This window comes from Echinococcus granulosus (genome assembly GCF_000524195.1).
Source record: "Echinococcus granulosus chromosome Unknown EG_S00109, whole genome shotgun sequence".
In the NCBI taxonomy this organism is placed as follows: domain Eukaryota; kingdom Metazoa; phylum Platyhelminthes; class Cestoda; order Cyclophyllidea; family Taeniidae; genus Echinococcus; species Echinococcus granulosus.
In genome coordinates this window covers 111,645-128,349 of record NW_020170489.1, presented here as the reverse complement: position 1 = coordinate 128,349, position 16,705 = coordinate 111,645, and the positions used below count along the sequence as shown (strand labels likewise).

At 41.5% G+C, this 16,705-nt stretch overlaps 1 protein-coding gene across 1 annotated transcript in view; it reads left to right on the top strand. All coding sequences in view use genetic code 11, as the record gives it.

The window, feature by feature from the left end:
• Nucleotides 1-6,138: 6,138 nt before the first annotated feature.
• EGR_08524 (hypothetical protein) overlaps nucleotides 6,139-16,705 on the top strand; it is a gene marked incomplete at both ends in the record, with an annotated part of 11,411 nt that continues 844 nt past the window's right edge. The window contains 7 exons of the mRNA XM_024497773.1: nucleotides 6,139-6,215; nucleotides 6,580-6,616; nucleotides 7,727-7,754; nucleotides 7,883-7,976; nucleotides 8,083-8,285; nucleotides 12,176-12,372; nucleotides 15,166-15,219. Coding sequence (XP_024347809.1) covers nucleotides 6,139-6,215; nucleotides 6,580-6,616; nucleotides 7,727-7,754; nucleotides 7,883-7,976; nucleotides 8,083-8,285; nucleotides 12,176-12,372; nucleotides 15,166-15,219 — 690 coding nt within the window. The remainder of the gene's footprint in view (nucleotides 6,216-6,579; nucleotides 6,617-7,726; nucleotides 7,755-7,882; nucleotides 7,977-8,082; nucleotides 8,286-12,175; nucleotides 12,373-15,165; nucleotides 15,220-16,705) is intronic.

Here is a 16,705-nt window from a genome sequence, read left to right as displayed (position 1 = left end):
TCGCAGGATAACTGGACCTCTCCACACTATGCCCATCGGCTCGCCATGAATGATGATGGTCATGCATGTGGATGTTTCCTTATGCACCTCAGAGTGGGTAGACAGGTGCAGACTACTTCGAGTGGATTAGTTGTAAAAAGTCGGTGAGGTAAATCCTACTCCTGCTCTACCTATAATCATCGACTACCCAAGGGCCTCGGTTTATAGTTTTTGCTTTCTTGAAGTGTAGGTAAGTAGACTGACTTCAACAGTCATCTCTCTACCAAACTTGGCTGAGTCTTACGTCTGGAAAGTCTAAGACATGCAAAACATCTGACTGTCGTCAAGACAATGAAGGAGTGGAGGACACGAACTGTGCATTAATCACGCTGCTCAAGGTACTCGTCAAAGGCGTCCTATTTGGGACTGGTTTAGTGACCACGCAATCTCACCTCCACTCCTCTGCTTTCCACCATTTCAAATAGATGGCAAATGGGACCGCCTTACCAGCATTTGAATGAACAGTAACAGTGTCCACATCGACGCTATTTCGTGAAGGTCTCACTGACACATTCGAGAGGAAGATGGCATGGCGGAAATGCACTTGCCCTCGGGGATGATTTCACCACTCCGTCTGCCACTCTGTTTCCCTTAACGACCACAATCAACGAAGAATGCCAAATGTCTTATTCATGCATCCCATTAGGTTGTTGTGGTTGTCACGCAAGGCGCGACTTTAGTGCCACCGTAATGGCACAAGGCTGCCCTAATGCTCGCCGACGCAAATGACTGCTGCCTATCCTGTGTATCCGAGATAATGCAACTTGAATGGATTAATTGGATGTGGGCATCTCTAAAAGACAAAATTTATACTTCCTTCTCATCTGGTCACCAGTTCAACTACTAGAAGCCAACAATTCGCACCTAACTGCTTCTATTTCCATCTATCCATGCCACTTTCATCTCTCACTCGTCGACTGTCTCGTGTCAGGAAGAGGCGTCAATTGCTCGGGTTATGTGCGGAGAATGCAGAGCATGAAGTTGAGTCAATGTGAGGCATGTCAAAGCACTGTACTGTTTGGATTCTGATTAGGGAGAAGTTTTGTGCCATGAGGTGTGAGATGTTCTATTCTTCCCACTGACTGAATAATTATGGATGCTTCTGCGGAAGAATGCCTTTGATTGGGTATGTTGTAGTCCTGCGAAGTTACGTTGAGTAAAAAGATTTCCGGTGTAGTGTAAGGCAAGTAAGGAGTTTGTGCTGGCAAATTGCGTCAGCAATGCTCCACGTGCTCAAACCAGGCAAAGTTTTTTAGTTATAAATTGGTGAAATCCGTGGAAGTGGAGGATGGTGAGTAAATCTCATAGAGTTGACCAAATTCTTGCTATTCAGCGTAAAGTTAAAAAGCAAAAGCCAATTTCCATCACAATCCTGTCATCCACTCAGTCGCACAGTTGTTCACTAATCAGCCATTTCCCATTGTTATTTCTTTAAGGAAAATATAGTAGACCAAAACCTCGAAAATATCTATTACAGTAAGCGGTATCACTAGAGTTGGGCGCTTTTAATAGTTATGGACATGTTATTATCCAAGTGACTTTTTAACGGCGAGACATTCACCCCTTCTTCGATGTTCACCCAAACTTCCCACTGCCTGTCGGTGACGTGCGTGGTAGGCATAACTTACATACAGATAAGGGTAGCCGATGAGTGAGTGAGTTGTGGCTGGATCATGACCGTTATTGCAACCTTGAAGACGTGTGAGTCTTCCATGATATGGTGTCTTGACTGTCTGCTAAACCTAAACCTCATGTATGTTTGTGCCGTCCTATCATTCGGAAAAACGTCATTGGGGTGAAATAAGGAAGTATGAGGCGGTGGCTTCCTACTTTTTGCTCTACTGCACTGTGCAAGGCCTTCCCACAGCTAGACCCTTTACTACAAGGCATGGGGTCTCGTGATGTGGCAAGTGACACGTAATTCAGCATTCAACTAAGGAAGCGAGAGTCCTTCTAGACACGATACATCTTAAACCATTTCCATAGGATAGATTCTGCACCCTCTCCGAATGCTCTACCGAAAAGTATGCGTAGGAGCCAAGTTGTACCCTACGGGTGAGGGAAGAACCTCCAACCACATCTGTCAAATTCAACATGCATTTGGTGATGTGAGGTTTGGGAACCAGTGAGATATGGCTAAGTTTAAAAGAAGACAGACAGCAGGAGAGGCTGACTCGAATTTACGACTTATGATGCAGTGTATAAACAGTGGCAGGCGGACATTACACCATGTTTGACTTTTCGGCTTACACCAGTCTCGTGGCGGAGTTAACCCCACTGATTTTCGTTAAAGCCCCTGTAATAAGTAATATGAGATGTCTTCCTCCAGCGCTAGTCTTCTCAAACCATGGGTCAGAAGTCGGCGGTGGAAGCGAACAACAGCCGTTGAGGACAAATATTTGAAATTCTAAACAAAAGGTTTTGCCAAACGAATCTTCTAGTAGGAAACTTTCAGGGCCAAATATTTAAAAATTATTCTAAGATATCCTAGTTGTAAGCTCGAATATCAACATAAGGCGGGAAAAAGTTCAAGTCTGTCAATTAACCGTTCTCAAAAGTGCTTTTAGCAAGAGGTTTCTTTTTCGATTAGCTGGGAGCTCTCTTTTGCATTATGTTTCGTTGAATAGTGGGGGGAATAGGCGTTCGGAGAGGCCTGAGAGCTCTTGGATAATGAAGTCCTCTACTTAATGGCTTAAGCTAATTAAGTCTGCTCTTACGTCAAAACTACCTTGCCCCACCTCCTTCGCCTCTCTCTCCTCCTACTACTTTCTTTCTCCCTCTTCCAGTTAGTCTTTTCATTGATGCTCTCCCCTATAATCCATCACTTTATATTTACGGTAATAATGCAAGGTTTATCTACTGCAAAGTGGTAAAAAAAATTGCCAAATTTGCCTCATAGTACTTTTTGACACAAATTTTAGAATGGTATTTTTCGAGCTAAGATAAAAGTGATTGGGCCTTGTCTTCATAACTTGGAGTACAACCACATTAAAAAAAAGAGTCGCTAAACTAAATTCATGCCATCGTCAACTTTTTCACGAAGTCTTCACCATTATAATACGTGATAGGGTGACTTAATTAGTTCAAAGCAGTTTGTTTCACTTCGTACTTTGAGGTGTTTAAAGTCGGAATACTATCCTAGTATCGACGGCGGCGCTAAGTTTGATACATATCAGGAGCGCAAGAATGGCTGCGACCTTCGCATCAGGACTTATCTCTTGTCCTGATCGAGTATCAGAATCAAGTATTGTACCCACTGTCTGACTACTGTAGCATCGGACTGAGAAGTACTATGCTTGAGACCGCTACTGACAACTATACGCCCATCACTGACGCATACGGTTTTACGACTCAAATTGTTTACTGCATCTTAGCGTCGCATCACTTCACTAAACTTTGAGTCCCTTCCAGTTCTTCGCCACTGACAGGAGACCTCGGTTATTATCGCACCCTTTTATCAGTGCTGCTGGCAGACAAACCACGCTTCTAAGACACACAGAGTTAGATGCACAGTGGATGCAGTAGTCCAGGAGTCTGAGTTGTTCACTGCGCCAAAAGCCAAACTGCTGCTACTGAGATCTCGACACAGCTCAAAGGTGCTCAAGAAAGACTCCTTTTAAAAGAGCCAAGAGTGGTGAATCCATCGGAAAAAAGTCCGATTCTTGTTCTTTCAGGTCGATGTGGGGCATCATATTGCTGAAAACTTATCATTGAGGTGGGAGAAGTGTTGCCTCATGCCTTCTCATCCTCCACATCCATCCCATTAAAAAACAGTCTATTGGCATTAGCATCAGGTTATGACACGGGTTTTCTCACCTACAGAGATTGATTGTGGTATAAAAGCGGAAGTCAAATGCTTCGGAACCATTAAAAGGGACTACATGCTGCAATTTGATTACTTCTGAAAATATTTTACCAACCTTTCCATAAGTGTCTAATTTCTATCCACTGACTTAATATATGGAATTATTATGCCTCTACTTATCACTCAAACCTCCTTCGACGAGATCATAATTGCAAACTCATGAGATCCTATTGGTAAGTCCGCTTCCTCTTTCTTTGATCAAACCCGACAGCTCTGTTAAACAAATTTTAGCCCACCTAGGGGAGTAATTCTACTATCTTTAAACCAGAAAGCGATATATTCTGAGCCTTTTAAAATTGTTTGTTCTACTCAGGCTTTCAAAATATCGGGGTGTAGTCTTTTCATGCATGGCAATAAACCAGGCAGAGTCGTTCACTTTCTTCCCACCTACACAATATTTTCCGGCTTCCCTACAATGCACTTGGGGGAGTTAAATGGATGTTCCACCTACCAGAAGATGGAGCTTTTACCTCAGTAAAAGCATTCAGATAAATTTATTACCTTTTTTAATCAACTTCCAGAGAACTGATGCAAGCACAGGTTCCACTCCCTTCCTTTTCACAGTTACGGGGTGCTTTGTTCTTTGCAAGAAATGCTATCTCCTATTGTCCCTCTATATAATCATCCACTAGATGTATTAAACGTGCAATTACATTGTTCACATGGTTACCACCAATAAACCTGATAAACAATGAAAGCAAATCATGATGATAGACTGATGAACTCTTTGTTTTCCAATGCATTTTATTTGTGTCGAGCTATTCATCTCCACATTCATCCCTTCCCGTGTCCTGAGAATCACCGGATATTTACCTCCCTACACATACGACATTCGGAACAGCCTACTGATGTGATAAAGTCCCAGTCTCTAACTGCAAGTAAAAGTGAGACTTCGATACAACATAATAGCCCTATTGGTGTCCCCGAAACAAGAGATGACGGAGAGGAACCACTTGACAATCCTTCGTGAATGGAGTAACAGTAAAGGCAACTGATTCAGTTTATGATATCAGCAGACAGTTAGATCCTGTTTGAGGAGGTGCAGAGTATGTAAGAGTTGTACAGTAGGGAAAATAGACAGAATATGAAAAAGCATTTGCTAATCCGTCCTCAAGCATTGGCAAAACCTGTTGGACTAATTCCTATATTTCAAAATCATTACCCAGGACAAACACGTGTCACAACCTTGTCAATTTTAGGTCACCATGAGAACCTTACTATTCGAGGCCATACTATAACTTTACAAAATTAATTCTGAGGTTTTAAGGAGGTCTAAACCGAGAAAAGGTGGGAAGAAACTAAATAAAACTTACCACGATCAGGTAGGGTAAATGCAAGGCCACATTTAGCGTTTCCTATACAAGTCATTCACTTACTTAAAACAAAACCTCTAAGACAGTTCAAATTGGTGAAAAATTTCCTCCTTTTCATTAAAAGAAAGTGTAATAAAGATGAAAAATTGCTCATGCTTTCTATACTTTTAAGATCAAATGCTCAAATGCAAATCAGTAGTATCAAGCAACCACTAATCTTGCCTTCATTGGATTGCTTAAATGGGTGGCAAGTTTCCGGAAATTGTTGGATAGAACAATATAATTCCATGATTGTTTGAATAAATCAACCTTTATTCCATAAAAGAAAGCAATTTTATTATAACATGAAGTACTTCTGTACCCTTTCCCGTCAATTTTGCAAACAAATTTTAAATGTTTTAGTCTGATTAAATTCTTTACAAGCAACAAATTTAACGTTTTTATTTTTTACGTCTTTAATCGCCCTTGGAGTAGATTAAATGTTCATTACGTAAATCATGAGATAACTTTTAATTTACAACTTGTCCAGTGTTACACATCTCCAGATCTATTCTACAGTTTACTGCAATGCACTCTTCTACCTCTAATTTCGGACCCTTGAATCCAAAAGATTGGCTGGAAGAAGACATATTGCGTAAAATGGGGGTCTTTAGAAGTGGTAAAAGTTTATTTACTTGATCAGAGATTTGTCACCATAGCGCCGCAAGTCTTACCTAAAATTATAAAAAGCTATTAATAGTGTGGTAGATGTATTACTGACGTAGGGAAGGGCTGAGGCCATTAGTTTGCCCCGAAGACCATCTGCAGAGGCCTAAATGCTTGCGTAATCAAACACAGAGTTAAATAAACTATTAAAGCATTGCAGTAGCCGCCTTAAAGTGATGACGTCTGGAGTAATCTGCCTGCTTGCCACCTCAAAAGATGTTGTCTAACAACCTTCCACCACTGCAAGTCGAATGGATGCTTTATGCTAACCAGCAAACATGTAATCTTACAAAGTTAATCAAAGCCTCCAATTTTAGATTGACTTAGTAGATACCACCTTGACTATTCCTGCATTAAGCTGGGTTCTCCTCAAAGTCGAATAAAATGGTGACGAGTAAATTGCTCTACCATGCTGAGATGGGGACTTTGTGGGCTAAATGACCTCATCCTAACGACAGGAAACAGGGAGGGTAATTTTGATGTCAATGAGATGAGTGCTCTCCTCCCCTTGCTTTCCCCATAGTTACATCACAAAACGAGAAAAAAGTATCTCGAATGGTTTAAATATCCCAACTTAACGGAGATGGGCTGTCCTGCTAAGAAATGAGATAGAAGATAATGCTTACATTTTCTTATTTTTTCAAATTTTCCTCTAAGTGACACGATGCAGATAAATTGTTTACTTGCACCAGAGGTAAAGTGCATCCTCTCACCACATTAATTAGTTTAGTCAATTTCTTTTAAACCTTTAAACCACCTTCCATCCAAAGATAGAATTTAAAAATATGCAAAATGGGAATTTGCATCTCCCGCCTTTATAAAGTTTTGCAAGTATATATTTTGGCCTTGCGGTCAAGACCATCAAGTAACCAGAAAGAGAAGTGCCGTAAGGAATAGAGGAAAATGCCCAGGTCAGCCTGCCAGTGCCGCACACCTTCCTGTTCTCCTCATCCTACTCCCCTCCCTTTCATTTCATCCCACCATCATATCAGGGAAAATGGGATAAGCTAGATGGACGGGTTTTGAATGATTTTTAAATTGGGGGAAACCTCACTTAACACCTCTCTTTCGCTTTTCCGACCCTACCTCCTTACTAAAATCTTTTAAATTCATGCACGAATTTTAAATGTCTTCACTAAAGAATGGGACTTAAACGCTGATAAATCCAAAAGAACAATCCGCTTTGTTTTTATCCACCGGGCAAACCACTTCATCACCGATATAAAATGAAGTGATTTTGACTCAATTTTCAGGAAAAGTTCTGTGATTTTGTAAGTAGTTCATTCAAAAATCACTTTAGAGGGCGTCAACAGAAGTCACTGCGAATAAAGTGGAGCCAAGCGCATTAAACGCAGGCCACCTGTACCAAGGCCAAGCTAAACAGGCAGGACAAAGTACATTTGGGCAGTTTGATGCGTTAATCAAGCCGAGAATAATGGCACCCATTCCTATTTCCATGTCAGGTCAAGAGGTGAATATTATGCCCTGTCAAGTTATACCCTTTGATAGTTTTGAAGGCAAAGACGAGTTGTTGAAACTATTCTAAAATCAGGATCTTTGTGCATTTAAGAGTTTTGGTTGTCATATTGTCTATCATTCTCTCCATTCATTCAAAGTGGTCGCTTAAGTGCCTATTTGATGGCTTAATGAGCAGGCGAAACGGGAGTTAACGGCCACAAAGTCAGTCAGATTTTTATTAAGGTGGACATCCCTCTTACCTTTTTTCAAACAAACTCAAACGGATTGCAAAACTCCTGATTAGATACATCAAGTTTCAAATTCTAACTTTCCTCGATTTTTTTAGGTGAAAGGCAGTTTGAGTGTCCAGATCAGTAAGATATCTCTCCCTGGGAATGGAGTCAATGTACAGGATGGCGATCAAATCCGAACCACTTCACCGATGAAGACCCTTGTGAAGGACCAACTCTGAAGAGAAATAATGCTTTCTTCTTGTTTGTAGGTATAGTCTATGCCCTGAACTTAAAACAGAATGATCCTACTCGTTTCAAGGCAAGCAAAACATTACTGATTGGAAACAATGTATCACGTTTTAGGTGAGGAAAGCTAAGGAATTTTTCAACTGTGGGCTCTGTCAAGAGAACTGTAAGCCAGTACATCATTTTTGGATCCTATTGTAACCTCCCAACAATTCCTTTCCAGCTCGTATTTGCAAATTTACACCGTAAGACATTGGTGGATCGGTACATTGACAAAAATGATGAGAAGAAAAAATGGAAGACATCGAGCCAATGCACCGTTGAAAAGGAAAGAGGAGGTGGTTAGTTTACCTCCTTCCCTTCCTTCTCCTCACTTATTAAATCAACTTTATTTTGTAAAAGCATGCCCTCATTTTTGGAAAATTGGTAGTTTGTTTAGCCGTGTTTAATTACGTGAGCAGTTAAGTTCTTGAAGACTGCACTTCTGCTCGGCAGCATAGCCTCCGGGCCAAACTGATAACTTCGGGTCCTTTGAAGGACTTGAGGGCCTACATTTTCACCATTTTCTATACCGACTCATAAACGCTTTTTATTTACTTAAATTCTATTAACAAAAGCTCTTCTATGAGTACCGTTTTACCAACGGATAAATTTTTGTGAATCCACGTAACGGTACCAATCGGCAGGCTGATAGAAGGTGGTGCAGGGAGAGGTACATGAGAGATAAGTAACGCCCTTTGGATGAGCTAAACGGGAGGGAAAAAAGGAAGACAGATTCCACGTGTCGTGATTCCATGGATGAATAGTGGGGTTTCAGCCGCATGTCGGACATAAATCACGTCTGAAATGATTTAGTGCTCTAATTAGTCACGTCCTCACGTCCAACTGCTCTTGTCAGACTCAACCCAAACGACACGATTTCTTCGCATCTCGACTTTCTTTTAACACCGACTTTTTGATTAAAAGGGCAGTAAGAAGTCAATCAATCCTTTTCTTCTGCAAATTCGTTCTCCAACGCCGATCACTGTTACTGTTGATGGACGTCATCTCTTAATGGGTTCGTCGTCTCATTTCAACGACATGAGGTAAAGACAGCAAGAAGGTATTATCAGGAGAGTATTAAAAGGTTTAAATGTACATTTGTCTTAAAACAACTTCCTGATTTCATTTAGACTCGCCTCCCTTGTTTACCCTTGTCTAAGGAAAAAGTAAAATCCAAATCTAGACTGAAACATGAAACTTCCAACAAGACTTGTTGAGTTTTTTCACATGTTCCAACCCAAATTTTTTTACGCAAAATATCATAAAGACACTTGTAAAATGTAAAGACTGAGTACTTCGTGACTCTTGAAAGCCTACAAGTGAAGGCATCTATCAGCTAAGGAGCTGAGAGGCTGGTAGATTTTTAGGAGATCAAAAGGAGGAGAGATACTGGCTCCTTCCTCTAAGTTGAACAAGAGAAGAAAGGGGGGGCAATACAATACATCTAAAATTATGTATTTTGAACGACAAAAAAGGAGGAACTTGATTCGCTCCCTAAAAGTTGGTTCTCCCAGGCGTGGTCGGTCTTGCAATGGTGTCAACTCTCCACTCCATAGCCAATCAGTTTATTGGCTTATAAAGGATAAAAGGGGGAAGTAGCAAAAAAAATTTGGGCTTTTTCGACAAAAAACGGCAAACAAATGAAGGGAGCCCATTCACGTTTTGTTTGTTGAAGTTATCACTACGTTGATCTGCTCCCTCCTCAACAATAGGCAGGTCGTTAAAAATCACGCTATTTTTAGAGGGCTTTGTTTCTAGAAACAAGTAACCTGAGCCTATTCTCAGCCCTATTCGTTTCCTCTTCACTCTTTTTTCTCATTTGTTTGCCTGATTCCAGTGGGAGGAGGAAGTGATTGCCACTAATTGAGAAAAAATCATCAGGAGAGTACAGAAGAGGGTAATGATGCAAAGTATTCCCTTCTCCATGTGATTAACCATTCACCAGCCTTTGACATTCACGACACAGGCAGAAATTAGTACAGACAGGTATCGTACCTTCATCATGCTTTACTGTTGAGTGTCCAGTGCTCCATGGGCACACAAAGGTAGCTCAGTCTTCTGGGCACAAGGAGGTGCGTGGAGATGCCCTTTTGTTTAATTTTGGTTTGAAAATGCTACTTCTCATTTTCCATTAGTGGATAAAATCCTTTTATGGCGATACCTATTGGACCCTGTGGAAGAGTTGCTGTGTCGAATAAAGATACAAGAAGACTTCCACTCTACGTTAAGGTATGGCGCCTGGCCCTGTTGGTTTGCCTTCAAGAAGTTTCTACCCAACGAAGGTGAAGAGCATTGGGAAAAGATATTACCGAGTTGGTTTTGAAGCAGAGTGCTAACAGTGATAAAAAAATGGCTGGTGTCTGAGAAAAAGGCTCCATTTGAACGCCAAAGGTCGTTTAGAGTGAAACATTAAATTCATATTTTTTCAATCACTTCTGAGAGGCTTGAGTGGATTTTGGAGCCAATTTTAACTCACTTTGTAAAGAGAGCAGATGGTAGACGGAGTGTAGGATTCCAAAATAAATGTTGTAGAGAGTACCGAATAGATTTTCTGACTCAGAATACCTATCAACTCCCCATTATTTCCATCCATATGCACTACAGCAAGCCATTCTATCAGGTTATATCGTTGACGGTAGAAACATTTTTGATCCACCTAAGATTTGTCTCACTAAAACCAAGCAGCGAGATCTCAGTGTTTCCAAAATACTTTCCACGAACCAGCCTTGCTAGCCATCGAATTTACGTGAAACTAAGTAAATGTTCCATCTCAAAATCACGCATCTATCTCCGCAGTTCCACTAGGGCTGGATACTTTTTGGCCTGTTTAAGTAATATATTGGGGGAGGGGAGGAATGCCGATAGACGGTGTTTTACACCGACGCCATAGTTAGTCGTAGGAACTCCGGTCTAACTAGTTTTGTGGGGATAAGGTTCCACATCTGTTCCATCTTACCTCGTTGATCCTACTTCAGTGCTACCCAGCCTTATATCTATCTAAGTTCTGTCCAGATAGTAGAGCCGTGGAGGGGACATTGCAAGTTCACTTGATTGACAACTTTATGCAGGTACTACAGACAGCGCCGTAACAAGCCTTTTTAGATGCTAATAACTAATGTCGCTTCACCTTTTTAGCATTCCTGCAGAACGCTGGATTGGAGCAGTTGCCGAAGGTAGATGTCATTTTCAACCCTTCTGTTGGGAGTCTTCACAGTTCCGCCTTCCATCACCTTAAGGTATAACAATTTGGCAATAAAAATGGGGCCCATTTGCCTCCGCCACCGATGCAGCGACCCAAGACTTCCCCGAAGGTGACAGTTTGTCAACACTAGAACGGACAACGTATTGTCGACCTACAGAGGGGCTGAAGTGCTGCCGACATGGCCCATAGGCCATTCCACCCAGTGGAATGGCCTATTCTTGCGCCCTTCAGTGCCCGCGTTGCTAAAGATGCAGTCGAAGTGCTGCATTTTGTAGCTAAAAGACGAAACTTTATTAGGCCTGATCACTTTTAAACACCATAGTTCTGTAAATTACAAAATTAACTAAAAAATACTTTATCTAAAAAATAGGGTTGTGACCCATCTGCACGCAACCATAATTTGAGGTGAAGAGGTCTGTGCCACTAGACTATGTCCCTAAATTCTTTCTCCTGCCAGTGAACGACGTTCTCCCTGGATGTCGCCATCTTTAGAAGTGAAACCCCCTATCTGTTAAGAAATCCCAACATCAGAGAAGAATTTTTAGTTTAGAATAAGAAAAGTTATGATTCGTTTTGTCCATGCATGTAGTTTAACCTTCGAACCGGAAATTCTTACTTTAGGTCAACAGTAGCGTCCCCGGTCCTCTTAGAGTCATAATGCGCTAAAGGAGAACATCCCATTTACGACTTACTGCTACTTATTAACATGCTGAAGAGTCGAGAGGCTATTAGTTGGATACGGCGAGGAGGCTGTATCGTCCATCCCCCAGCTCCTACTGACATTCACAGTTAAACATATCAAATAACTCCACAAAAGTAGACCTTGAAACGTTTTTTCCACTTTAAAAGTGTTATTTCACTTTTCCTTAAAGTGAAAATCTTGGAGCAAAACTACTCAAGCAAATGTACTTTTAGCTGCCCTTTTTAAGGGCAAATCACGGAGGTTGTGTAGGTGGGAGTGCAATCAAGGCGAAGGCGGGAGAGAACGCACGCCCTTGTTGTTATTTCCCTTTAACGGTGTCTCTTGGTAGTACTGGTTAAAACTACCATGATTTATTCTTCCAAATCAAAGGCATTAAAACCCTTTTTAATTTCTACCCTTTTCAAAAGACATTTTCCCCGTTTGTACATTTGAAGGGACTCTTATCATACCGTGAGGAGGTTTTGGTGGGAGAATATTCCAAACACAATGCTGTTTTGCGGATAGTCTTTCTGTCTAAAAAATGTTTCGTTTATTTTTTATACCAATGTGGACCTTCCGTTTTTATGGTAAAGAAATAGCAAAAAATGTGCCAAGGTTTTTGAGTGATATCCATCCATGTCACTAGTGTAATTTAGGGTAATTTAGCCATAGATTTGTAAGAGGAGAGTGGGTTAAAATCTGCTACCCCTGGGAAAGAGACCCCTGTTGCTTCAAAGGTGTCTCATTTCGGAGTTGACCGCTTAGGTGCCATTAGGGAATCATATAGTGAAGCCCTCTGCTGCAGATGACCGAATTCGAAGACGCGGATGACAGAAGAGTCTGAAGGAGAATGGGGTTACGTAAAACCTCATCCCATGATCAAAATTACGTCTGCGCTGGACCTTACATATCCCAAGGAAACTCATTCGTCCAACTCTGGAACAGAAGCAGTGTTTCGACATCGCATTAGTCAGTAATCTTTGAAGCCTATTGTCATCTGTTCATGATTGATGTGTTGACCCCCGTCCTGTCCCCCCTTCTTGGATGGTGTGGGTCGTCACCAATCGTTTCACTACTTACCAACTCATTGGCTGGAACCATACCAAATATTATGCAAAATCTTTTTGGTCACCAAATATCTTTCTAACCACTCGCTCGTTGAAATAATTTTGTTTAATTCAGTCCATTAGCGTAAACCACAAACGATTTTAGCCCTCAGTGACCTGGAAACAGGGAGATCTCTTCGCGTTTGATAAGGGGAGGCCAGTTTCTACCTAACATTTGGGTTCGCTTCAACCAGTTGCTGCTGTGACGGTGAAAAAAGAGAGAGAAGACAGGAAGTGCCGAGATAAATGCTTAAAACAAAGCAAATTTTATGGTTAGCGTGTTTTTTTTGAGTCTCTCTTGATCTGGGCTCCACTGCTACAACCTGTAGCCCAGCTAAAATCATTTCCGACCTGAGTGCTGGAACCTCATATGCTCCGATATCATACTGGTCAGTTTTTTTAAGTTTCTGGAATCCCAGTCCACCGCATCGTCTTTGCTTCTGCCCTGCAAACATGAGTAACACGGATGGCAATCATCATGGGCGTCCTCAGCTCAGAGTTTGTATCAGCCTATTCGCAATAAGGTGTTTCCTCAAAACCTTTGTTAGCTCTTCTACCTATCTGGCCATTTAAGTTAGCCCACATTACTTCGGCATCCATTGTCTCCAATCTGGTCTCCGTTCAGGTCTGTAGCACATTCATTTCCTCTGCAGGCTCAGAACTTCTCAATGAAACTGGCAACCTGCCTGCCCTATTGGGTGTGCTGTACATTTGCCGCCTATGAACAACCTAGCCTCCCAACCTTTTGGATTTGCCCCATTGCTGTTCATCACCATAGAATGCTGAAAAACATTCCTGCGACAACTCTAACGATCAATCCTGACGAATTTGTTTTGATTACAACGGAACTGGTTTATGTAGTAAACACGCACCCAATTTTATTCTGTATTATGAACCTGTGTCAATGCCTCGACGCTCAGAATAGACACAACTACAGGAAACATTTAGCCAACACTAGTGGCTTTATTAAGGATAAAATAGTGACCTCTTTTGGGACCAAGGTAAAGCAATATATTTCAAGCTCACAATTTCACAATTTTTAGTTACCCTACTTCTTATCGCATAAACTGAGCAGACAAGTGCCTCAATTTGTTCCCTCTGGTAACCAAAAGTCAGTGGTTTTCTTGTTGTCGCCCATTGTAAAGCATTTATGGGCGCCATTTCTCAGCCATTCTTTAATCTGCGCTGTAATGTCTTTTTTTCGCCAATTTGAATGGTTCTTATGCGAAACCGAGCTTGTCCACTTCTTCAATCCGTTCCAATACTGATCATCTGCCGCTCCAAAGTAAATTAAATAAACAAATTGAAAACAGTGGCCTCCTCAAGATGAGAAAACGCTTCAATTCTCGATAAGAACATCTCAAGGACAATTTCATTGGTGTTTAACGAGCCCAGTTAAGCAATTCACCTTTGGCCAAATTTGTGATTGGATGTAGACATTTTGTCCCAAAGATAAGTGAGCAAGGTGGCCTTCACTTATCCCAAATGGTTCACAATCTTGCTAGTTTACACTTTCAAGGCACGCTCCGCTTCATTTTTAAGAGATTCGATGCTTTATTTGAAGCTGAATGTAGATGAGGACTTCAGACGCTCTTGGTCTCTAGTTGAGAGCCAAATGGTAATTACACATCCCATCCATCTCCCCACCACAAACTCCACATCATTTCTCGGACGTGTTTTTAAAATAACTTCTTCGTTTTCTTCTCCAGAACAACTCAAAAGAAAGTTTGTCTCTTCTCCCCACAATTGGGCACAGCGTATTGCCTCTTACCTCACGAACCACACCTCACTGTGCATTAGGCTAAGAAGGAGGGAGGGAGAGATATTAGGCATCTGCATTCGAAACAGACAAAAGTCGGGGGATGGGAGTGGGTTGGGAATGGAGGCGGTGAATACTGGACCTAGTCTGCTTGCCACAGATGGGAAAATTCTTCTTGAATGCAGAAACCTCAGTATGCTTGTGGTGACTGTCTCGACAAACAAATTAATCTACGCAAACCTTCGTAGTCACTTAATCAAACAGCTCGATCCTATTTGATTAACTTGCAAATGAACAGCCGGATAAGATTGAATTGAAGTAAGTCAAGGCCAGCGTTGCTGCAGGAAGTGAAATACAACCAATCGCAGGTCAGCAATGCAGTCCCTAATTATAGTGATATGCGTCTCTACAGTATTGAGATGACAAACGATAATGAGTACAGACATGGAGGAATTGCAGTGACATAATTATTGGATTGAAATAAAGGGCAAAGTATTTTCCCTTATGTATAATAGGAAGAAAAGGCTATCAAACTCCAAGATACAAATGGGTTAGATCATTTTGGCAATGTAAGATCAAGTGGTATTAAAGGGAATTAGGATCACTACAGACAGATTAGGGGGTAAAGCATGCAAGCCAACTTATTAGATAAGATGCTGAAGGTCAGTGGTAAATCCCCAGTAATCCCTTTGTAATATATGCGGATCCAAGTGACGACTAAATAAAAATTGCACTGCTTTTTTGCAGACAGTCAATTAAGTGGTACAAAAGACTTTTTCTAGTAATTCGGTGGCTAAGACAGTCACTTACGTGGCTTTTGGCCTAAGGTCTGTAGAGAAACATAATCTAAAGAGGATTTCTACTTTCATAAAAGATCTTTTTTCGTCTGAGGCAGGCGATATAGGTCTAGCATTCATCACCACCATTTCCGCCCCATTTCCATTGCCTAGCCCTCTAATCTGTTTCGAATGCTACTGTCTGATGTCTCACCCTCTCCCTCTCTCTCAGTCAGCTTCTCAGTGAGGTGTGGGCTGTGAGGTATAAGGTGTTGCGTTGTCCTGTATTGCATTGTGGGAATAAGAGTCGTCCCTTTCTTTAGTGGTTTAGAAGGAGAGAAGATGAAAGACGATTCCATTGAACATACCCAAGAAAACAAGTGGAGATTGCAACGCGAGGAGATGGATCTAATGTGCAATTATTGTTTAGCCTCCAACTAAAGAACGAGAGCATCAGAAGTGTCCTCCTCTCCAAACGTACACTCAGAGAGACACATAGAAGGTATCAGGCCCTTTGGGAACGAAGCCTTACTTGCTTTGGAAGCGTAGGGTATGAAGATAGTGAAGCACTTGTGGATACATGAAGGCAAATTTGTTTCTCTAGCGTCAGAAAAAAATATCCGCTTCACGGCACAAATCGCTCCACACACAACCTCTTCCACAGAGCGCTTTGAAGTAACGTGAAAGGAGTGAAGAACGAAATAATAGCCTTTAAAGCTCGCTACCGAATATGTCTAGCTCCCTCGACTTCCACTATCACTCCCGTTAAGCAGTGGTGAATGGTCTTCCTGACATATTATCCTTGTGATAACCTGTCGAAAGTAGCAGACAGCTGTTTTTTTATCTCAGAGTAATGGGTGTGGATGATACACTTTGGTGTCGCATTTTTTCAAGTCCTATACAACAACAATTGAACAGGAGGCTTCGCAAAGCAGACAAGCTCCAATCCCATCAGATTCCTTTAAGCGCCAGTCTGTGGAGGGACGGATCATGACAACCAGAAAGTAGCAGAGCAAACAGTAGAGACTACCGTATCGGGAGAATGAAGCACCTCTACGCAAACGGAGGCGCCTGATGCGAATAAGCGCACTTTCTTGGTGTACGAAAGCTGAAACACGTCATCTACATTAAAAAGCTGCACAAAAAATTTTGGATGTCTCATAATTTGCCTCAAATTGGCCGAAAGTGCTGTCACACCACTGTTTCGTGCTGTGAGTGAGCTCATTTTCACTAAAGCCGTTTTTTCATTACTTCTCGTTCCATAGCTCTAATCTCTATT